This window comes from Wasmannia auropunctata, unplaced genomic scaffold, assembly GCF_000956235.1.
Source record: "Wasmannia auropunctata unplaced genomic scaffold, wasmannia.A_1.0 LD335903.1, whole genome shotgun sequence".
Classification (NCBI taxonomy): domain Eukaryota; kingdom Metazoa; phylum Arthropoda; class Insecta; order Hymenoptera; family Formicidae; genus Wasmannia; species Wasmannia auropunctata.
In genome coordinates this window covers 1777955-1799869 of record NW_012026987.1, presented here as the reverse complement: position 1 = coordinate 1799869, position 21915 = coordinate 1777955, and the positions used below count along the sequence as shown (strand labels likewise).

The window sequence follows — 21915 nt, the reverse complement described above, 5'->3', positions numbered from 1 at the left end:
GTGCTCTTCCGATCTCAACAAAATATATTTTCTAGAAATTTCAGTTTTCCATATATGTATATGTATATTTTAACATATATAATTAATATATATTTTCTCTACATTTCCCATAATTCTTTTATATAAAAGTAATATATATATAGAAAGAAAAATCAGAAAGAGAGAGATCTGTCAGAAAGACAGAAAACCTGTCATTTAAAAAAAAAATGTTACTATATAATCTGCATCGACGAGATAAAATTATTAATATAAATAAATAAATCAATAAAAATAAGTAATCAATATCAATAAATTAATCTAGATAAATATATAATAATTTATATTAATATATAAATGGTATAAATCTGTGACTGCCAGTCAAAGGCAAATGGCAAATTTTCGCGGCTGTCAAAGTGTGACCGGGAGATAATTGAAGAACGATGACATTACCATTTGAAAATATATATGTCGATCTATACGAATTCTGTATATGGTAAAAAGTTCTTTTCGCACGTAGATAAGAAAGGCATGCGTTTCTAGCGTACCGATCGGCCACCTTTGTTTTTTTTAACCTCCTTGGACTCATCGTTATCACCGCGTAAGTAAATTGGCACTGAACCGATAACGACCGATAACAACATCGTGCTATCGATCCGGAGATTCCGGACGGATTACGCTCGTCCGGCTCCGTCATTGCATCGCCGTCACGACGTGACAGCCTTCACGCCACTCTAGATTTTCATGCAGGATACGACCAGTGTGCCCGTTATTCAACGTTCCCGTACACACGAGTCGATCTCAACGCACGTAAATACACGGCGCGCGAAACGACATCGTTTTCACGCCGACGAACGGGCGGCTGCTGCTGCGGACGACCCAGCGAGATGGCTTGCGAGGCGTGTAACGCAAAGTTCAACCTGTTCAAAAGAAAAGTGAGTGCGGCGATCGCGTGGACATCTCGGCCCTTTTTTCCCTCCCTCGCTGAACGAGCGGCTGCAAAGAGAGTGCGACAACTCGACGTGGAGCTGTGTATGCTCGTCCGGACGACGCATTCATGCCCTCTTCGAATTGTCATGCGAATCGTGTGTCACTACGTTTCACTGCGCACTAAATTATTTAGCGATTAACACATTTGTACCTTCCCCCGTTGGGCAATCTAGACTTTTTTTTTTTTTAGTTAAAAGGATTTACTGTGCAATCCGATTTCAGGAATTTTAGGTGTGTCTAGTTGAACCTGGCCAATAATATTGTTTGAATTCCTGGTTCAATATTCAACATTTTTACATTCCTTGTTTAACTTTTTTAACTTTTTAACGTTTAACTTTTAACAGAAACAATGCGCGGACTGCCTGAGGTATTTCTGTTCCGAATGTGTGATCAAACGGCTGGACAAGGTGTTCACTTGCGACAGCTGCGGTCTACTGTCGAGGAGGCCACTCATCAGGAATCAAATCAGGCAGATGCGTTCCAGGGACCTGCGTCAGTATCTCGTGGCGAAGAAGGTCTCCGTCAAGGGTTGCGTCGGTACGTGCATTAATACTGCCTGCCGACATGTCTCTCTGTAATAGCAGCTTCTTAATCAATACTGATTTTTCATAAGAACTTGAATTGTCCTATAGAGGTGTGCTTGGATTTCAGAAAAAGAAGATCTGGTGCATTTGCTAATGCTCTTTGCTAACGGAACTGACCCATACCAGAGTTACGATCATAGTACGAGCGCCAGGGCGCAGAATGCTGCCGAAGAACCACAGTACGTTTAACATTACAGTGTGTGACTGACGCTTTAACTCTTGGAGTACTAGATTTTTTTTAGTAACAAGTGCAACTCTTGTTGCATTTTATTTTAATATAAAATTTATACACATTTAATATTAATAATTTTATTTTAATATTAAATTTATACACATTTTGCCTATTTCCATCAATGTAGATTAACTTTAATCTCAGTTCAACTACTCTTCTTTTTCTAGTTCTACGAATTGGAAAAAGATGAAGAGAACGTTAAACCGAGATTAAAGTTAATCTTTATTAATGGAAACGGGCATTATACAAACCACATATTTCTTCTCGTGTAATATTTTAAAATAAATACTGTTTAGTTCCAGAATCGATCCTGCTCTAAATAGACCGGAAAACATACCAAATGTTAGCACCGCGAATAATGAACCTGTCGCGAATGCGCCGGCACCGGCGGAGCCCGGCGCGGACGTGCCGGCACCGGCGGAGCCCGGCGCGGACGCGCAGGCACCAGCGGAGCCCGCGACAAACCAGGACGTCGAGATGGCGGAGGAAGCGAGTGAAAGTAGTCACAGTAGTCCGGTCATCAGCGTTCCGCTTAGCAGCGACAGCGAGTCACCCGAGGAGCGACCATCGAAGAGTAATGAAATCGTCGAGATAGAAGAGGTGTTTGAGAATGACAGCAATCCAACCGGGCCTAGTACGGCATCGGAGCCGGTGGTCACCGAGCAGGAGGAAGTTCCTGAGACGTCAAACGAGAAAAAATCGGATATGGTCACAGAGATTCCCACGGTATATATGTATATATATATATACACGGTATACGCTTGTATGGAACATTTATAAAACACATTTGGGGCATTCACTTTCATTTCCTCTTCTCGCAGTGGTCTGATAAAGTGCAATTGTCGGATATAAAGAATGCGCCGGAACTAGAGTATCTAAGCATCAAACAATTAAAAAATCTGTTGAGTACAAATCGTGTAGATTATAAAGGCTGTATAGAGAGACGGGACTTGCTGAACAAAGTGACGAGATTATGGCAGGAGTATAATCAGTCTCGAAAAGGTAACATATATTATAATGCTACATTATAACGTAACTCGATAATAATCACATTCATTATTGATTATAATGTCAATTGTGCCTCGATCGCGAACTTTTACCAGAGATATAAAAAGATGTTTTATGTAGAAGATAGAATTTATTTTTTTTTTGTTAATTATAAATAAATTGTTACAGATGTGGAAAAACTCAGCGAGGAGGAATTGTGCAAAATCTGCTGGGATGCGCCGATCGAGTGTGTAATTTTGGAATGCGGCCATATGGCGTGTTGCATAAACTGTGGCAAACAAATGTCTGAGTGTCCGATATGCAAGCAATACGTCGTCCGTGTTGTACGATTCTTCAAAGCCTAACAAGGAACGAACGGAATATAATTCGAAAACGGAAGCGACTGATTATAAATTTGTAAAGAGACAGTTAAGTCCTTTATCATCCTGGAGAGATGATTGCCTTTATCGCCTGCTAGTTTATCATAGATCGATTCCGTGCATAAAGCTAAATTGATTTATGATGAAGAGTCACATTGTAAAACGCCAAATTTTTGCGGTAATTTACTGTGCATCGATAAACAATTGAAAAAACTAGTCTTGCATAAGATTTAGGCGATTATGCAACTGTCTTCATTTTCAAGTATAAGGTCGACTGGTCTTGTGGCATATTTTTTTGCCATTTGAAATACAGTTCAGAATTCTTCCTACAGACAGAGGGAGTATTTTGAAATAAATATATCATATATATATATATATATTAGTTACATCAATTAAACTGTACATAAATTTATATATATGTATACATATATATACATACGCACATGTGTATATAGCGTATATACACATATGTATGTACATGTATGTATGTATATCATTGCGAGAAATATTACTAGGGTATAATACGAGGTTTTTATATTACGGAGCTGTGTGTATGTAAGTGTGTACATATCTTGTAACACTCCAATCTCCTGTGATCCTGGAAATTTTGTAAGTTCTGTATTATACAGAATGTATCTTTTTTATGAAAATAAATAATATATAGATGAATCCTGAGAGTTAAAATAAATGAAAAATCTGTAGAAAGTAGTACAGAACATGAATTGAAAAAATTGGAATACCATTTCATCAGCAATGTCGCAAAATAAATATGATCTATTTATTCACAATTTGTGCACGTAGCACGGACACGAACCACGTCTATGTTCTCGTGCTATGATTTGATCGACAATGTTATGAAGATAGACGTGGTACGTAGTTCCTTTTTTGAAAACGTGGACGTGAAGCGCTAGTGTACGGGGGAGAGGTTACTAGGTGCTTCTGGGGATATTTCTGAACACAATAGGCCTGTTCTTTTTAACTGAACTGGCTGCACTAGGTCATCCTTTTCTTTCTACATCGGAAGAAAAAAGATAAACTCTGAATTAGTGCAGCCAATTCAGCTGAAAAGAACCAGACCACGTTACTAGCCCAGGGATAAAAGCGCGGGAAATAAATCGCCATTTACGCGTGCGCATCGACCATGTGGTGGACGCGAGTCTGGGCCTGCGAGAAACACGTTCTAACCTGTTCCAATAAGTTCCAATGCCGTGCGGAACGTAGCGGCGTAGGGGACACGTGTCTCCGTCGGCTGTATCTTTTTTACAGTATTTTACATCGAAGGCGAGTTTTGTGATATTAATAATAACGAGACAGAGTGCTGAATGGTGACCATGGAATCGGAAACGGACAACAGTATTATTTACAACGCCGATATGTTCTTCTACGCGACCATGTGTCACGTTTGCAAGCGGTTCGGCGACGGCGTCCGTCTGAGGAGATGCAGCGGCTGCAGAATGATCGCCTACTGCGGTCGGCAGCACCAGAAGCGCCACTGGACGCGGCACAGGTCTTTGTGCAACGCCATACAGGACGTGCTGCGGGACTACAGCATGGACGACGTTGGCAGCCTGGCCGCGGAGGAGTGCGACGACATGAAGATGAACTTCATGCTGCTGGTGTCGATCAAGCTCGGACGTCGCCTGGAGCCGTACGAGACGGAGATGTTCCAGTTCCCGAGGGAGTGCGGAGTCTGCCACGAGCGGAACGGCCAGTTGGAGGACTGTCGGTGTTGCGCGTCCGTGAGCTTCTGCAAAAATCACCGGGACAGCGTGACCGGCATCAGGCAACACAAGGACACCTGCGTCCCCCTGGAATTGTGCCTTCGTTCGAACTTGTTCTTCATAAGCGAGGAGAGCGAAGGTCCGCCGGATCTGCACTACCTGCGGCACATCTCCGAGGCGGATAGGTTTTGCGATATGAAAGACTTTATAAACACCTACGGGAACACTTCGACCGACTCGAAGATGCGCGACGTCCTGGCGGCCAGCCACTCGCAGTACCTCACACGTCCCTTGACGTTGTTCTACGCGATGCAAATATTGGACTACGTGCCGAAACGCAGTGATCTAGTTATTCATATTGTAGCCGCGAGTTACATCGAGGAGAACACGATGTTCTCGTGGGAAGCCCTGCTGCATTTGACCGGGGACGCGACGACGCTGGTGATTATAATGATCGGGCCGGAATTGAAATGTAAATCCAATAGATCCGATTTTTTGCGCGTCTGCGACAGCTGCACGTTGCGCGAGAAGAAGGTCTCGTTGGAATTTTACGACGTGTTGTACGAGGACTACGTGAGCTGCCCGCTGTTCGTGAAGCCGGACTTGGTCGTGGGCTTCAACGCGGGTATTCACGAGCAGGGACTCACGTCCGCCGCGGAGACGTGGGCGCCGTCCGTGCGAATGCTGGCGCAACAGAACTGCCCGTTCATAACAACGTGTTACACGCAACACGAATTGGTGGAGGAGGTGGACAGGATAGACACCATTCTGGATAGGAAAGTGAATTATCTCTACAGCGGAAAGAATCCGTTCGCTAGTCTGCGACCGCTCAGAATCCCCGGGCCCGAGCAGGTGTTCTATCAGAACCAGTATTTACTTATTTGCCGGAGTCTTGGTTCATGATTGATACGCGTAATTTAAACGATCGATACAAAGTCTATCTATTTTTTGTTTGTAAGTATGCGTTTAGCGGTTTTTTTTTTTAGTGTTAGAAGAAAATGTTGCAGCACGCGCGAAACATGTAATAAAAAATACGACTGACGAGTCATGATTTATTTGGCTCATGACTGATATGCGAATAATTTAAGCGACCGATACAAATAGTATGTATTTTTTTTTTTAAGTCGCGTTTAGCAATTTTTTTAACGTTAGAAGAAAATGTTACAAAATAATCGTGATGACAAGCTTCAACAGAACTGATTGGAAACATAACTCTGGAATATCTGTTTATGCCGTGTATATATGATCTAAAAATTCTAGGGACCATTTTTACTTCTTTTTTTTTACGCAGTCGGCTGCCCTTTATTAGACGAGCAATGGATTATAAATGTAGCCGAACATTTGGAATAATAAAAAATAATAATGTTACTTTTCACGAACTTTGTAACAAGGAGGAGCCCTCTCAACTGTTTTTGATAAAATATATATCTTTGTAATAAAATATATATAGCAAGCATTTCCGAAATGTAAATTACTTCCTCCCCACATTCCCGAGATCCGATGTCACGCGTGACAGGGCGACAGCTGGCTTCCGACACTCATGCCGTCAGTCGACGACCAAAACAATGGCAGAGATCGAGTGGCCCTGGCAATACAGTTTCCCGCCGTTCTTCACGTGAGTGTCGTCGCGAGGAGCGTTTATATCCCAACGAGATTATCAACGTTACTAACAATGGCGCGTATATGTCTAAAAGATTAACAAAATTCGATAGCTGTTTCTTGTGAAATGCCTCGTTTTGACGGGAGCCTGCATGTCGCAGGTTAGGAATGTAGGTTACGGATCGAGTAGCGTGTTTACGGATCTACGCGATAATACGAGATTTGTGAGAGATACTCGAGATTTTTCTTCACGATTTCGCTTTTATTTACGTATTCCCATCTATTCCAGGCTTCAGCCGCACGCGGATACCAGAGCCAAGCAGATAGCGGCCTGGAAGAGCCTGGTGCTCGAGTACTATCGCGTCACGAAGCAGGCGATCGTGGATGTGCGTGAGGCGCACACGAATCCTCTGTTCAATAACGCCAGCATTAACAGTATCCTTCCTATTCGTCGCTACGAATGTCAATTGCTCCGTCGCAAATTTTATCGTACATCATTACTCGTGTAACGCTCGTATCCTGCCTCATGCATTAGTAATCATCAGCAAAATTCATTTATTGTTATAATTCATTAAAGTTTCCCATTACGATTACTCGCCAACATAGTTGCCTAGTAGCTAATAGTACATTAAGATAGCACACTTCGTCTACTAGTGAAAGATCCTTGACAGCACGATAACAGGAAAATTACCGTCCGAGGCGGTGCTGCTGATACTGGAGGAATTAGGAAAGTCAGGAAATGCGACCCCCCTGGATAAGACCAAGCAGAGATGGCTGGTCTACTGGCACACTTTAGAGGAATGGGGCGATATAATATATAATTGGGCGCAGGAGAACGGCTTCGTTGGCTCGGTGTGCACATTTTTCGAACTGACACAAGGGGAGGACACGAGTGAGCAAGGTACGTCGTACAAATTCTTTGAAATCGTATGCTGATATTACTATATCTATATACTTATATTGCTGATAACTTTGGATTGTCTAATTAAATCGTATTGTTTACTTTAGAATTCCACGGTTTGGATACAGAAGTACTGATCAGATCACTGAGGACACTCGAGGCAGCGAGAAAGGCAGAGATTATTTCATTCGACGATAATCAGGGCGTTAAATTTTTCTAACGCTCCGAAAGTAATTGTCACTACTCGTTGAGACTCTCCGACGAGTTACAGATATATGTAAATTGTATTTATTATTGCATACCTATTGTATATTACAATTTAATGTATTTAGATTAGATGTGCGTGTTCATGAAATAAATTTGAAGTTGGTTCTTTACAGCAATATAAAGGAACTCTTAACATTGCTCATAAATGCAAACATTTATTTAACACAATATTAGTAATACATTTTTTCTTTTCTTATAAAAAAAAAGGGCAAACCACAATCGCTCGGATGCTAAGCTAATCTGAAGTTTGAACGCGAGAAAGTCCGATGTATTTCGAGCATGAAATTAATATAAATAATTATATAGCTTTATAAGATACATAATTATACGCGGCACATAGATTTATTCGATACAAAAAGTAGAAGTAGTTTGACGAAAGTAAATGCAAAGACTGTGTGCCAAAGTCAACATGCTAAAATCTAAATGAACGAATTACAAAAGAACTTGAAATGCATTTACACTTCCCTTGTATAAATAAAACTTTTGCATCAAGTGTCGAATTTGAAAAGAAAATCATTTTAGGCACCTTAATTAGAAATTTTATACTAATGATAAGTCCTACAAGAAGGCACTGTAATCACATATGTTCTTATGAATTACTTCGCTTCGGAGTTACAGTCTTTGGAAACAACTAGAATATTTCATTTTTTTTTTGTTTCAAGTTGATGTATCCTTTGTTCTCGAGTTTCAATGAAAAAAAAAAAAAAGAAAAGAAATACAAAAGCTAAATTGGAATTAATAACTAATACATTTTATAAACATATATACAGCATACTTGCTTGACATTTTTTGAATGGCAATGCGAAGTAATTTGAAGATAAACGACCATGGACATACTATTCTGTGGAATTTCACGAGAAATTTTGTTTTAATTCGCGACGTGTTTTTAATTGAACTTTTGGAAAGCGAATTTGATGTTATACGGTGCATAGTCGGTCTTGCTAGCGAGACCAAGTGAAGGAAAGACAGGAAGTAGTAAGATGAATTATGAATCGTAAATATGTTCCACTATAAAATATGAACATGATCTAAATTGTTATTTACAAGACGAGATAACTTTGCTGCATTTTAATTCTGTTCCCCTCTCAGCTCCATCGGTGTCGTTATTTTCCTCTTGAACAGTAGAATGTGTGGCTCTGAAATAATTTGTTCAATTAAAAAATTTTCAAAGGACGCAGAGAATCACGATTGCCACTGCCTCTCTGGTTTTTGGCCCAAGAGTCCAGCTTTTTGAACTCCGGTCGTCTGGCAAACGGAAAAAAATTCCGTTCTAAATTTTGATGATTTTTTTCAGAATGAACGATGCACCACCATGTACACATATACACACGGGCGCATGCCCGAGGGTGGCAACCGTGACTAGGATATGTTTACACGTACCGGGATCATGAATCATGTAGTGCACCCATCCTTGACTTTGCTGGATTCCAATAGCTCTCCATTCCTGCTCGGACAGCAGATGAGTCCTTGGCACCAGCTTCACCATTTCTTTTGGCAAAACCACGTGCCTGTAAAAAATTTATGGGGAAAGGAATAAAATTAAAATACAAAATTTAAAAAATGGGAAAAACGGGTATACAAGGAAAAAATAAAAATAAGATATATGTATGTACAACAAGCTTTACTTGGATATTTTAAAAAAATCTTATTGTAAATTAGTTGCAAAAAATGTGAAAAGATTTTAAGAAATTCATAAATATATGTAAAAGCTTTAACATAATTTTTTTAATAATATTTGATTGAAGAAGCCAATAAAAAATATTACAAAACTTGATGGGTTTCGTATTTAATTTTATATATCAAAATTTTTAAATTTTACGATTTCATAGTTGCAATATTTCGTCGTCGAATTTATATTCAATTTGTGTAGCTTATTGTTAGACGGGAAAAAAATTTGTGAACGCGTATTAAAAATCCATCTTGATTTCTCAGCGGTGTTATTGTTTATCCTTTTTTTTTTACGTAGGTATATCACACGTTTTCCGACATGTGTTCTGACGAAAAAAAAGTTTTTGCGTCAAAATCGTCGCGAGTCTCGTGTCTCCCCAGAAAAAAAAATGTGCACGTTACAAAGATCCATGCGAATCCGAGCCAAGTTAAATGAGATTCACAATTCGATATAAAACAATGGCAAACCGAGCGTGGACGAGGCCAGTCCAACTCGTCGAACTTTCTCGACCATTTAAACGACGCACCGATGCCGACGGCCGAAATCGGCGAGACGAACAGAGGAAACGAAGAAACGAGAGAAGGCCTTAGGGCGAGAGCGAGAGAACGAAAGGCAGATTGAATAAGTTAAAATTGGCCGCAGGGGTGTCGCGCAGACATTCGGCGGCGAATTTCTAGAATTTCCATGGCGAGGACGCCATTTCGCACACGATTCTAGGGGGGAGGGAGGGAAAGGACCGCACGTTTTCGCCTTTCGGGGACCCGCGGACGTAGGGGGGACCCTACGCGAGAGATGTGCCTACCTGTACTCGAATTTGTCATCGTAGTACTTGTCGGAATAGTATATGTTGTGCGGCATCGCGTCACCTCAACTCCGCGCCTTTCACACGTCAGCGAGTCGCGATAGCACCGATTCAGAGAAAACGTTGAAGATCCGCCAAACGACACACGGTTGACACGGTTAGCTCACCGAGAAGCCACCTTCGCTCGCTCGCGTGCATGCGTTGCGTACGTACGCTGTCTAATTTGAAAGTTCCAACGGATGTGTCGTGTGGGGGGGCGAGCGGAGAGTGGAGCCGCGGGACGCCGCGAGTCAAGAGAGGGTCTCGTCCTACTGTCCCTAACCGCCCTTTTCCGTCTCCTCGCGAGAAACGCCTCGACGCTTCGACGGAGATAAATGTGGGAAAAATAACGCATGACAGATAAATGAGGACAGATCCCAGTTCGGCGTCGCTCGACGCATATCCCCCTTTTCTCTCGTTTATCGACATTTGACTCGCGACGTGATCGCCCGAGATCAGCTGCTCCTACTAGCTGCGCCGATCGCGGAAGGATGGCGCGCGCGTGAGTCCCGGGAGACGTTCTTCCGGTTTTTTTTTCTCTCCGGAGCGGAAAGTGAGGTTAGACGTCGCAGGGTTAACGTCTTGTTTATTTATCTCCGTTATTTCCCTCCCCTTCTCGGCGCGATGGACAAGTACTCGCGTGATGACCGCGATCGGCACAGATCGAGGAGGGAGCGCGACGAGGATCACCGAGGCGAGAGTCGAGCGTCGCGGCGGCGGGAACGCGATCGCGCGGAGCAGCACCGATCCGGGGGCTCGAAGTCCGACCGACACGGGGAGGAACGCACGAGGAGGAGATCCAGCGAGAGGCGCAGGAGATCGAGGGACGACGACTCTCGCTCGCGTCGCGAATCGCGAAAGTCCTCCAAGCGCAAGAGAAAGAGGTGGGTCTCTTCTTCAAATATAGGCTATCTTTTCAAGGTTGTGTGCGAGCACTCTGCAATAGATTATTGTCTCTTATTCAGGGAGTCGTCCTCGTCGTCGACCTCGTCGGACTCGAGCAGATCCAGCGACGGCACGTCCACGGACTCGTCCTCGGACTCCACCAAGCTGCTGGAGAAGCTGCAGAAGCAACGGCAGAAGCAGATGGACGAGCGCAAGCGGCAGAAGGAAGTGATGAAGGCGACGGAGACGCCGGAGGAGAAGCGGCTGCGTCGCCTGAAGAAGAAGGAGGCCAAGGAGCGTAAGCGCAAGGAGAGGATGGGCTGGGACAACGACTACTTGCACTACACGAATACGGACAATCCGTTCGGCGACGGCAATATCCTGTCTACCTTCGTGTGGTCGAAGAAGCTGGGGAAGGAGGGCCTGCTCGGCGTGGGCAGGGAGGAGCTGGAGATTCGCAACAGGCACAAGCAGGAGGAGAACAAGCGGGAGCTGGAGAAGGTGAAGAAGCGGCGGCAGGAGAGAGAGCTGGAGCGGCAGCAGAGGGAGGAGGAGATGACCATGTTGCAGAGGGGCAAGGAGGCCGCGCAGCTGGAGCAGTGGGCCCGGCAGGAGGATCAGTTTCACCTCGAACAGGCCAGGTTGAGGTCGCGCATCAGGATCCAGGACGGTCGCGCGAAGCCGATCGATCTTCTCGCCAAGTACATCAGCGCGGAGGAGGAGGTCGACGCGGTGGAGATGCACGAGCCGTACACGTACCTGCGAGGTCTGAACGTGAAGGACCTCGAGGATCTCATAGAGGACATAAAGGTTTACAAGGAACTGGAGAGAGGCAAGAATTTAGATTACTGGAATGACATAACGGTGATCGTGGAGGACGAGTTGCACAAACTCAGGAAGTTGGATCGGACGGAGTATGAAGTTGGTAAGAGAAATGATCTTTTCTCTCTCTCTCTCGCCTGTTTTTACGATTCTTGCTTGCATTATTTTCACATATTTTCTCTTTTTTTTTAGCTGTTGGCAGAAGAGAAGGAATTCACGAGTCAGTCGCCAAAGATGTCACTGCCATTTTTAAGGGTAAAACCGCGACGCAGTTGGAAGCTTTGCAAATGCAGATTCAGGCGAAAATTACCGGGAAGCCAGAAGGCGTCGATATCGGATACTGGGAGAGCCTTTTGTCTCAGTTGAAAGGTAAGATATGACAAATAATTTAAGAATGCGTTAAAAAACTGCAAATAATAATGCGTGCGATTTATACCAAGTATTAAATATATAGCTCACATGGCGAGGGCGCGACTTCGAGATCGGCATCAAGAGAACTTGCGCAAGAAGTTGGAGGTTCTGATCGCCGAGCAGGGTGTAGCCAGAACGGAGAACGAGGCCGAGGACTCGCAGGCGCAGGAAAGCGAGTCCGCTGTAAGGCAAGATGAGCCTTCCTCCAGCACGGCTGTCGAGAAGAACGAAAATAGTCATTCCGAGTGAGTGTTTTCTCTCTCTTGCACCGATTCGAGTTTCTCGAAATTTAAATCTTTTCTATCTCGTCTTGACAAGCAAAGAGATTTATGTATATGTAAATTATATAATCGATGCCGTGTGTTTCAGTGACGATCAAGAAGAGACGAACGCCGCCGACGATCTGCTGTCCGAGTCCTTCCGCGAGTACGAAGCGGGCGGCTACTCGCCGACTTACATACCGTACTCGCAACTCGAGCCGGGCACGCTCGTCACGCAGGAGGACGAGGACAGTCAGCGATTGGCGTTCGCGAGGAAGCAGGTCCTCAGCACCGGCAGGAAGATACAGAACGTGCTGACGACCGAGGAGCAGGCCATGCACCGGGAGGCGCGCAAGGGCATGGGCTCGGACGAGGCACAATTCAGCGTCGAGTCGTCGCTGGAGGCGCAGATCTACCTGTGGTCCGACAAGTACCGGCCGCGCAAGCCGCGCTACTTCAACCGCGTGCACACCGGCTTCGAGTGGAACAAGTACAATCAGACGCACTACGACATGGACAATCCGCCGCCGAAGATCGTGCAGGGCTACAAGTTCAACATCTTCTATCCGGATCTCATCGACAAGAACACCACGCCGGAATATTTTCTTGTAAGATATACATTCTTTTACGTTTAAAATCTTAGATTAGCGTTGACGATTTAAATTTCTTTCTCAGATTGATAATAATCTTTCTCGTTCAGAATTATCGTAGTCTTAGATTAGCGTTGACGATTTAAATTTCTTTCTCACAATCAGATTGATAATCTTTCTCGTTCAGAATTATCGTAGTTTTGATTAGTTTTGATTAGCGTTGGCGATTTAAATTTCTTTCTCAGATTGGTAATTCTCGATTCTGTGATTTTACTTTTTCAGACACCCTGCGCGGACAACAAAGACTTCGCCATCCTGCGATTTCACGCGGGCCCGCCTTACGAGGACATTGCATTCAAAATCGTCAATCGGGAGTGGGAGTACTCGTACAAGCGTGGCTTCAGATGTCAGTTTCACAACAACATCTTCCAGCTGTGGTTTCACTTCAAGAGATATAGATACCGCCGTTAATGCAGCATATGTATATATCGTTATATATCCTCTATAATTTTATTAGATGACTTGTGTATATATATATATATCGCGAACAAATTTTTTGATATTATATTTATATTTAAAAAAACGAATAAAAAGAGATGTTATAGATACGCAGTGGCTCTGTACGGCGGAATGTGCGGCTTCTGCAATTCGTAATTGCGCATACTTATCTATCGCTCGCTCGCATTCGAACGATTTCCGCGCGACGACGAGAACACGCAGGCACACGTCGGGGCGCGGTATAGTCAGCGCTTTTAAACGGCGGTCGTTGGATCGATTTTTCCTCTGCCACCTGTGTACTGTCACACAGTCGACCGCACACTCATACATAGAGAAAGGTAAAAGCTGTGTGCGGGGGCTAATGGCAAGGTGAAGTCGAGCTCGTGCAGTACGCCGCCGTAATTCGGTGGCAAGGTGCCGCGCGTCGTCGGGAGAACGGGCTTACTCGCTTCCGCGCTTCATGCGCTCACGCATAATTAAAAATAAATGATCGCGTGGAACTGCGTACCGACCACGGCCGTTATCTGACGCGTTCGAGTTTATTCGCGGTTTCTCTAAAACAAAAAAGGAGCGGACGTTCCCGCATTTTTTATCGCGGATGGTGTAACGCGCGGTTACCTCGGCGCGCGTTGTCATTCCCTTTAATATTACAATTAATCGGGATTCCTGTGCCACTCTCGTTCGGATTGTAAATACACGGGCATATCGGCGCGTACTTACCCACCTGTTCATCGGAGGACGGGGGGGAAAAACACTACCACGTTCATGGTGACGTCAATCGGATAACTCGCTCGTACTTCGCATTCGAGGAAAAGCGATGATCGTTCGCACGGGAAGCGTGAAGCGAAATTTAGTAGGCGTCGAGAAACGTTCCCTTTCCGGTACGAAAGCTTCCCCGAGATCCTCTTCGCTGATAAGGCAAACTACAGAACGAAGTTTCACTTCTGAACGATGAAATTTAAGCATCGATCGAGAGAACTTTAATTCTTTAATTGTTTTCGTTCTCTTATATCGATGTGAAAGCGTCGGGGGACTCGAGGGGGTGAACTTACGGATGTGTTCGCGGAAGAGGGTCTATCGTCGGCGGAAAATACGATAATGCTCGCTCCGCGACGCGAGCAGCTCGCGAAGGACTTTCGCGATTTGTGAAAATCACGATATTGATAAAAATTCGTCATGAAGTGGAAGAGAGGACCGTGCGAGTTTCTGTCGCAGAAAACATTCCTCATAATAAAGGATGACTTGGATATTTCGAAAGGTATAATGTCTATCGGGCCAGCGACATTTTTTTTTTAATCCTTCTGAAGATAGAAATTTTTTGATTGTATCGATCTAAAAGTAAGTTTAATGTAAAGAGAAGCGATTTCTCCTTTTCTGACTGATTCTTTTTGAAATTTGCGATGTGTTCACCTATTAAAAACTATTGTAAATCTCATTTTTTTTAAATAAAATTTTATCGCGAATGAAATGGTAATAGTTTTCTTTTAAATCTTTAATATTTATCTCTATTAATATTTTTCAATAATTACTCTCAACAACTTAAAGATATTAATTATTAACTGATAATCATAGCATTAATTATATAGTATTAATTATATAGCATTAATTATATAGCATTAATTATATAGTATTAATTATATAGTATTAATTTGGATATTTAGAAAAAATGCGTATTGAAATCTTTATATAGTATTAATTATATAGTATTAATTATATAGCATTAATTATATAGTATTAATTATATAGTATTAATTATATAGTATTAATTATATAGTATTAATTTGGATATTTAGAAAAAATGCGTATTGAAATCTTTTATAACTTTTTTAATACATGGCTTTCAATGGGTTAACTAATTTATGCTATCGCGATGACGTCTGCAATCAATGAAAAATCATCTCCGTCTAAATAGATACGACCGACGCGACTAAGACAACAAGCGGCAAGAAGGCAGCGTCGAAAAATGCGGCGCACACCGGCACCTGGCCGCCGAAGGTGAAGCGCGTGATGTTCCGCGAGGAGGAGCCGGAGAGGCCGAAGACGGCGAATCTCACGAAGCCGAGTGTGCTGGACCCCGCGCTCGTGGACAAGCTCGACATGTCGTTGCTCAGTAAGGAATTGCTCTGCGACTCGATGACGCGTTTCCATCGGTCGGCCACGAACGGCAAGCCGGTCAGTGGGGGCACGACATCGTCGTCGTCATCGTCATCGCTGTCGTTGCTGCTGCCGTCGCCGCCGTCGACGACACGGCGACGCAAGAGCGCCGCCGTCAACATCGCGACGACCACCACCTGGCCGTCTCACGACGGCGTTCCAGTGTGTCGTCAGCGACGGAGCTTCGAGCAGATTCACGAGCCGCGGGTCGCAGCGGGCCAAATGGAGGAGATCGACGGATCGCGATCGTCCGCCGGAAGTCGGAAGGCCACGTCGCCTGCAGCCGCCGCGACGCTGGAGCATGCGTCCGCCAAACAACGGAACTTCGACAACAGGAGGCTCGACGATAACAATAATAAGTGAGTGCACGATTAGAGCGCAATCGTGAATCGTTCGAGCTAATATCCTCCTTTAAATTATTAAAAATATCAAATGTTTGTATTTAATTATCAGAAAATTATTAAAAATTTGAATGTCTTGCACTTTATTTTTGAAAAAATAAAATGCAAGACATTCAGATTGTAATTAGATTTTTTTTAAATTAAAAATTACATCATTTAATAAGAATTATGATTATTTATTTCGCCCGCTTTTGAACAATCGCTTTATACTTACGTATTCTATATTCGCGCGATTCAGAAACAGTCCGCCCAAAATGCTGTCGACGGTGAAGAAGAAGAACTCGCGGACCGGTCTACCGAATGATTTGGAAATATTCACTGCCGCCGGGAACACGTCGGCGAAAAGCGCGCCGGAGCCCTGCAAGTCCTGCGGACGTCCGGATCAACCGGAAAGATTTCACAGTCATCCGAAGGGCAGTCAGACCAAAATCAAGGATCTCCCGACGCCGACGACGAAACCGAAGCCCGCGGTGCCGGCGGTACCAAAGTCCACGCAGAAGCCGGTGGCGATGAACTTCCGCAGCGACCGGAACAAGAATAAGCTGGATGAGGCCGAGGCGAGGTCGAATCCTCAGAACTATCCCTCTCAGGACGCGGATCAGACGCAGGGCAGATTGTTGTCCGCGCCGGGCAGACGGGGCCCCAGGAGCATCACGTGCTACGTGTGCGGTCGGGAATTCGGCACCGCCAGCTTTCCCATACACGAGCCCAAGTGCATGGAGGTAAATAGGAGAAGCTCATTGTCGCGATATATACCCTAAAAATAATTAATACAATAAGTAATACAGTGACACAATAATTAATACAATTACCGTAGCTAACATTCTAACGTGTAGCACAATCTATCTTCTACCTCGAAAATCACTCGCGCGCGCCCGTGATAAAAGCCTTAAAATAGATGAGGCCTAAAATTGGGGCGGCACGCGACTCTGGCATTTCGAAGAGGCCGCGAATAAATTCCCTCCTTCCCGTTTCATCGCGGAAGCAACAGAAGGTTCATAATATAATAGCTTCGCCACGATAGCGCGCATGTAATAAGTCAAGGCCCTTCCGTCGAGATCGATGGTGGTATAACATCGCGTTGCATGTACCATTAAGCTCGATATCAGATGCATTCATTCGCGTGCGAATCGAATGTCGTGTCATAGTTGAGCGAGAACTATAACGCACCGATCGGTTGCGGCAATTTGTACGCGCTTGTATGTACGCGGGGTGTCTTCGACCGACCGACCGACCGACCGACCGCGTTTTCCGCTGTAACGATGGATTATTTAATGAGTACTCTATAGCCTTGCATTTGCGCGCAAAGCGAGCTTAGCGCCGACGTGACGCTACGCGATTCTTATCTCGCTTTCACATCGCGATCTTCGCGATCGATACATAAAATTCGCGTTTGCGTGCCGTCACCCTTTAGCTGTATACGAATGATACACATATTTTGAACCGAGAGACACTAGAGCAAACCGTTGTACACACCAGCGCACCAATGCGCTGCGAATGTAAAATCGATACAATAGTTGCATGTTGTATGTCACAAGAATCGCGTACAAATTCGTTGGAAGATTCCTGTTAGAAGAAAGAATTTCTGAAAAGACGAAAAGTTTTCAAAAATTTTTTTTAATAACGATAAAGTAGACTGACTTGTTTTTTCGCTGAATAATAATAATTATTTTACTATTTTAATATCATATTATTATATATTAGAGCGTATGTATATTTATCTAACAATTTTCTATTATTTACTTTCAAGTGAACATTTTTTATTATAGAAATGGGAGCGTGAGAATAATATGATGCCTGCGTCTCAAAGACGGCCCAGACCGCAAAGACCCACAGTTGCGATCGAGACCAACGAGTGGAACGCAGCCGCATGGGAACAGAGTCAGGTAGATCCGCCGTTGCAATTCTAATTGACATCGCGGCGATTTAACAATATATTACAGAGCGGCCACTCTTTCGAGATGCGTCGTTTCCGCGCCCGAGCGGACATCGCGGTTCGCGCTTCGTTAATTTTGTTCGGACGATGATGCAGTCCTTATTCGTCGATGATGCAAGAATCAATTATAGGATTCGCACAGGCGCGAACTCTAACAGTAAGAGCGTCCGGAGAACGTTTGGTGAATTAGAATCGAACGCGAAAGGAATTTGCTTCTTCGTAAAATTGTGGACGCCTTGCTTTCGAAATAAAAAAAAATTAATAAATCTAAATTTGTATATTTTGAGAAATTCGTCATGCATTCATTTGGAATCGAGTTGTAAATCACAATAAGAATATGTGTCGCGTGCGCGGGGTCTACGAGGAGATTTCGTGCCGTTCACGAGTGCGTGATTCTAACGTCGAATAATAAAGACTGCTCTTTAACATCTCATATGCATACGACTCGTACGAGCGCATATCAACTAAGAGCTGCACGTGTGCAGGGAGGGTTCGACGATTAACTACCATTTGCGTAAAAAAAAAAAAAAGAAAAAAACAGAATCGTTCGTCATACACCGAATAATAGATTGGTAATTTTAATGCTCCTGTAATTACCAGCGATTTCAACTGCTAACATTTGCACAAGACAAACGTTAATTCAAAGACAGTTTGAAGATTGTTCTTTAAATAATCCTTTTCAAGCCACTTTGCAATTATTAATTCAATCACTAATGCTCTTATCAGTGCATTAATTATTATCAATCTATTTTTTTTGTATATATAGAATATATGACACTCTTGTATATAATTAAGTGCAAGTATACACACATTTCGTTTACTAAGTAATAAAATAAAAGTAAGAAGAAAAAGTAAAATAGGAACCTGAACTTCCTTGTAGGAGCAATTAGTTCCGTGTGCGAAGTGTGGGAGGACGTTTTTGCCGGAGCGCTTGCCGGTCCACGAGAGAAGCTGCAAAGCCGTGCCGAAGGTAATCAAACCCGTTCAGCCTTCGGCATTTTATCCTCTCCACGTGTCATCTATTTCTTCTAGAATAACGAACGACTGGCCACGGCGACGATCTCGCGTAATGGGCCGCCCACTGTTCCATGTCGTGTCTGCGGTCGAAGATTCGGTACTAGAAGCATCAAGATTCACGAGCCGCAGTGCAACAGGCGATGGCAGGCGCAGAGCGATTCGAGCCAGCAGGAACGTCCAGCCTCCTACAGGCAGCAATCAGCCAGCAGTGGACAGGAAAATTCATCGTCGATGTATCCAGTGAGTTTCTGAAGAACGGACAAAAACACGCTTTAATCTCCGAACTGACATCACTATGCATTTTTCGTGCGAATGTTTTTCTTTCACAATGAGCTTTTTCGATATTCTCTGACATTTATAACAAATTATTTCCGAATTTTTCTACACAAAGTTCTTTGTTATTTGAAATAAAAATACTCTTATTTTACACAATATTGGATTGTATCGTGTATAAAATAAAGCAATTTACTATAACGATAAAAAAAACAAATACAATAAAAAAATAAGACTAGCCTATTTGAAAAATGGAACGTTTAGATAGTAAGAGAAATAAGGAGACACGTTTAAACTGCCTGATTGTAGGAAGTGCCGCAAAAGAAAACAGTTACGTGTTACATCTGTGGCCGAGATTTCGGATCCTCCAGTATCGCCATTCACGAGCCCCAGTGCTTGAAGAAGTGGCATGCCGAGAATGACAAGCTGTCGCCGGCTCGAAGAAGGAAGGAGCCGCAAAAACCTGAAATTATATACATACGTAAGTCGAAATGTTCTCGTTTCCATAACACTCGCACGCACGTGAGTAACATAAATGTATAACACGGAAATGAATCGGAAATGACGGAGTTTCGGAAAAGAGCAAAAAGAATCGGAGAGGTATTTAAAATATACTTGGGAAAAAAGTTTAATATCACGTCTGTTTAAAAGAAAAGTTTAATACGTTGAATTATATCAAAATTATATGACTGAATATTGCAATTTCTATCCTTTAAATGTACTACAAATTTCATTTCTTTTTATTCCCGCGCCGTGTCTCTTTGCCCAGCTCAAAGGCAGTCTCGTGGAACAATGCATAACGCTCGGAATCGATTTTTTTCGGAGCTCATGCATACCTTCCGGTATGCAACACGTCCTTTCGCGCATATTTTTGTCTCTCACCTTGACGTTCATTCTGAAACAACCGTCACGGTCAAGAGCACTACAAAGTACATTCAATCAGGTCGAAACGATTACACGCTTAACGTATGAAATATGAATCCGTAATGTTCCGCCGCGTCCCGTTATGGAATAGGAGTGGGTGTAGTGCCTGATTAATTATACATGCGACGCAGATGTATTCTTGATCGCGAGTGCGCCGCCTACGAATCGATCGATAATCACTTCGCAAAATGCGACGAAAATCTTTTGTCACCCACACGTCCCCTCGATTTTCACGTAGGAATAAAAATGGAGAACTTAAATCCAAAAGTCGCCGCGAATGCAAGATTTCAACGGCAGCTCTCGAATCTAAATTCTCTGAGGGATTCGCCTCGGCAAGTCAAGTAGCGGTAGTAGAGATTGTTGATTTGAGGCAACGGACGATTTTACATAACGATTTTTGGGAAACCGGGGCGCTTAAAGCTTTCCCTACGCTTTTCAAGGTACGATACAGTCGGCAATGACTTCACTGTTCGCAGAGGATCCCCACACAGGTGATAAGGTGGTCGACCAGACAGCGACGGCGGAGGCCAACTGGATGACGCATCTAAGCCAGCTGGTGCCCTGCAAGCACTGCGGCAGGACCTTCAATCCCGAACGCGTGGAGATTCATGAGAAGAGCTGCAAAGGGAAGAGTTAAGAGTCTGTCGATTCTCACTCACGTTTTTAACGTCAGAATATATTACGCTAATCAAGTATCGCTTGTATTTCAATTCTAGAAGTGATTCTGTGGTTTTATATGAATATCAAATTTATTTATATATATATATAATATCGACTTGTGTAACATATAGCTTTCATATGAAGATTCACAATTTTTTTACTTGAAACTTGCTTCTATTTAGATTAACTTTGTTAATTGACAGATGACATGTTATATTGATAAAATAATTCGCGATTTTCTGTTTCGTGGAAGCACTTGGACTGTAAAAGTGAGCGATAATCTAAGACTTAATTAATATATAATATACGGCACTCGACGTGCACTTTGCGTGAATACACAAATGTTGTTAGACGTTACGGATCAGCGCATAGTTATAACGCAATTTAAATTGAATCAATTACACAAATTAATTATCAATTTATTGTATATACGTGTCCGGGGTTATCTCCACTCAGCCGGTTCGCGGTACCGATTCATTTCGTCGATATTGACATCCTAGATCTGTTCCTTGTAGCTGCGTTGTGTAAGTTGTGTTGTACATTTTGTACCTAAAAAAATATCAATTAGACAATCGAGAGAGAGAGAGAGAGAGAGAGAGAGAGAGAGAGAGACAGGTTACAACGAGAAACTCGACATCGAGCGATAATTCGCAATATTGTCTTTGTAACTGCAGCTCAAACGAGAAAGTTTTTTTACAAAATAAAGTCAAAGAAGGAACTCACACACAGATCTGTCTCATTACTGCTCTTTCCATTCGCGAAGGTATAACAGAAGTATCGAAAATTGGAATTGTTGGGAGGACGATTCGCCGAATCTCTGATTCTTGTTGACAAGAATTTTGAAATCTGTGCCACTGTGACAATCGACAGATCTTTCAAAGACATTTGAGGCAGATGGCAGCAGATACCGCGAGCCGCCATTTGTATCACGTTCCAA

At 43.3% G+C, this 21915-nt stretch overlaps 6 protein-coding genes and 1 long non-coding RNA gene across 8 annotated transcripts; 5 read left to right on the top strand and 2 right to left on the bottom strand.

The window, feature by feature from the left end:
- Positions 1 to 467: 467 nt before the first annotated feature.
- On the top strand, positions 468 to 3518 carry LOC105455371 (E3 ubiquitin-protein ligase RNF34). Its single transcript, XM_011698645.1, has 7 exons — positions 468 to 911; positions 1311 to 1503; positions 1618 to 1729; positions 2079 to 2148; positions 2206 to 2508; positions 2604 to 2784; positions 2959 to 3518. The coding sequence occupies exons 1-7, from the start codon at positions 864 to 866 to the stop codon at positions 3132 to 3134; spliced, it is 1083 nt and encodes a 360-aa protein (XP_011696947.1). The 5' UTR covers positions 468 to 863; the 3' UTR covers positions 3135 to 3518.
- Positions 3519 to 4257: 739 nt separating this feature from the next.
- Positions 4258 to 6326, top strand: LOC105455370. The gene has a single exon (XM_011698644.1). It carries the CDS (start codon positions 4472 to 4474, stop codon positions 5771 to 5773), a length of 1302 nt encoding a protein of 433 aa, XP_011696946.1. The 5' UTR covers positions 4258 to 4471; the 3' UTR covers positions 5774 to 6326.
- Positions 6327 to 6337: 11 nt separating this feature from the next.
- LOC105455369 (vacuolar protein-sorting-associated protein 25) lies at positions 6338 to 7759 on the top strand. 2 transcript variants are annotated; one of them, XM_011698641.1, is made up of 4 exons: positions 6338 to 6485; positions 6759 to 6904; positions 7152 to 7370; positions 7478 to 7759. In XM_011698641.1, exons 1-4 carry the CDS (start codon positions 6436 to 6438, stop codon positions 7588 to 7590), a joined length of 528 nt encoding a protein of 175 aa, XP_011696943.1. In that variant the 5' UTR covers positions 6338 to 6435; the 3' UTR covers positions 7591 to 7759. The 2 variants fall into 2 exon arrangements, with proteins under 2 accessions (XP_011696943.1, XP_011696944.1); XM_011698642.1 differs by lacking the exon at positions 6338 to 6485 and adding an exon at positions 6505 to 6639.
- Positions 7760 to 7772: 13 nt separating this feature from the next.
- LOC105455368 (cyclin-dependent kinases regulatory subunit) lies at positions 7773 to 10348 on the bottom strand. Its single transcript, XM_011698640.1, has 3 exons — positions 10109 to 10348; positions 9018 to 9145; positions 7773 to 8773 (listed from the first exon to the last, which is right to left on the bottom strand). The coding sequence occupies exons 1-3, from the start codon at positions 10162 to 10164 to the stop codon at positions 8706 to 8708; spliced, it is 252 nt and encodes an 83-aa protein (XP_011696942.1). The 5' UTR covers positions 10165 to 10348; the 3' UTR covers positions 7773 to 8705.
- Positions 10349 to 10771: 423 nt separating this feature from the next.
- On the top strand, positions 10772 to 13658 carry LOC105455364 (cactin). The gene is made up of 6 exons (XM_011698638.1): positions 10772 to 11031; positions 11113 to 11957; positions 12047 to 12223; positions 12309 to 12510; positions 12635 to 13133; positions 13398 to 13658. The coding sequence occupies exons 1-6, from the start codon at positions 10772 to 10774 to the stop codon at positions 13584 to 13586; spliced, it is 2172 nt and encodes a 723-aa protein (XP_011696940.1). The 3' UTR covers positions 13587 to 13658.
- An 83-nt stretch (positions 13659 to 13741) lies between these two features.
- On the top strand, positions 13742 to 21706 carry LOC105455365 (zinc finger protein 474-like). Its single transcript, XM_011698639.1, has 8 exons — positions 13742 to 14871; positions 15526 to 16126; positions 16407 to 16890; positions 17938 to 18054; positions 18985 to 19074; positions 19137 to 19361; positions 19704 to 19875; positions 20795 to 21706. The coding sequence occupies exons 1-8, from the start codon at positions 14790 to 14792 to the stop codon at positions 20953 to 20955; spliced, it is 1932 nt and encodes a 643-aa protein (XP_011696941.1). The 5' UTR covers positions 13742 to 14789; the 3' UTR covers positions 20956 to 21706.
- On the bottom strand, positions 19278 to 21793 carry LOC105455366. Its single transcript, XR_975109.1, has 5 exons — positions 21702 to 21793; positions 21381 to 21527; positions 20749 to 20936; positions 19730 to 19857; positions 19278 to 19369 (listed from the first exon to the last, which is right to left on the bottom strand). It is a non-coding gene; the product is annotated as an uncharacterized LOC105455366 (long non-coding RNA).
- Between the last annotated feature and the right edge of the window lie 122 nt (positions 21794 to 21915).

Excerpts from the sequence above, each read along its gene's own strand:
- LOC105455369 (XM_011698641.1), top strand. The coding sequence starts at position 6,436 with ATGGCAGAGATCGAGTGGCCCTGGCAATACAGTTTCCCGCCGTTCTTC. Across the intron at positions 6,486-6,758 it reads AGTTTCCCGCCGTTCTTCAC|GCTTCAGCCGCACGCGGATA; the intron begins GTGAGTGTCGTC and ends CATCTATTCCAG. Across the intron at positions 6,905-7,151 it reads CAATAACGCCAGCATTAACA|GAAAATTACCGTCCGAGGCG; the intron begins GTATCCTTCCTA and ends GCACGATAACAG.
- LOC105455364 (XM_011698638.1), top strand. The coding sequence starts at position 10,772 with ATGGACAAGTACTCGCGTGATGACCGCGATCGGCACAGATCGAGGAGG. Across the intron at positions 11,032-11,112 it reads TCCAAGCGCAAGAGAAAGAG|GGAGTCGTCCTCGTCGTCGA; the intron begins GTGGGTCTCTTC and ends TCTCTTATTCAG. Across the intron at positions 13,134-13,397 it reads CCACGCCGGAATATTTTCTT|ACACCCTGCGCGGACAACAA; the intron begins GTAAGATATACA and ends TTACTTTTTCAG.
- LOC105455368 (XM_011698640.1), bottom strand. The coding sequence starts at position 10,164 with ATGCCGCACAACATATACTATTCCGACAAGTACTACGATGACAAATTC. Across the intron at positions 9,146-10,108 it reads GATGACAAATTCGAGTACAG|GCACGTGGTTTTGCCAAAAG; the intron begins GTAGGCACATCT and ends AATTTTTTACAG. Across the intron at positions 8,774-9,017 it reads CTACATGATTCATGATCCCG|AGCCACACATTCTACTGTTC; the intron begins GTACGTGTAAAC and ends AAATTATTTCAG.
- LOC105455365 (XM_011698639.1), top strand. The coding sequence starts at position 14,790 with ATGAAGTGGAAGAGAGGACCGTGCGAGTTTCTGTCGCAGAAAACATTC. Across the intron at positions 18,055-18,984 it reads CCGCATGGGAACAGAGTCAG|GAGCAATTAGTTCCGTGTGC; the intron begins GTAGATCCGCCG and ends ACTTCCTTGTAG. Across the intron at positions 19,876-20,794 it reads ACCTGAAATTATATACATAC|AGGATCCCCACACAGGTGAT; the intron begins GTAAGTCGAAAT and ends CACTGTTCGCAG.
- LOC105455370 (XM_011698644.1), top strand. The coding sequence starts at position 4,472 with ATGGTGACCATGGAATCGGAAACGGACAACAGTATTATTTACAACGCC.
- LOC105455371 (XM_011698645.1), top strand. The coding sequence starts at position 864 with ATGGCTTGCGAGGCGTGTAACGCAAAGTTCAACCTGTTCAAAAGAAAA. Across the intron at positions 2,509-2,603 it reads TGGTCACAGAGATTCCCACG|TGGTCTGATAAAGTGCAATT; the intron begins GTATATATGTAT and ends CTCTTCTCGCAG. Across the intron at positions 2,785-2,958 it reads GTATAATCAGTCTCGAAAAG|ATGTGGAAAAACTCAGCGAG; the intron begins GTAACATATATT and ends AAATTGTTACAG.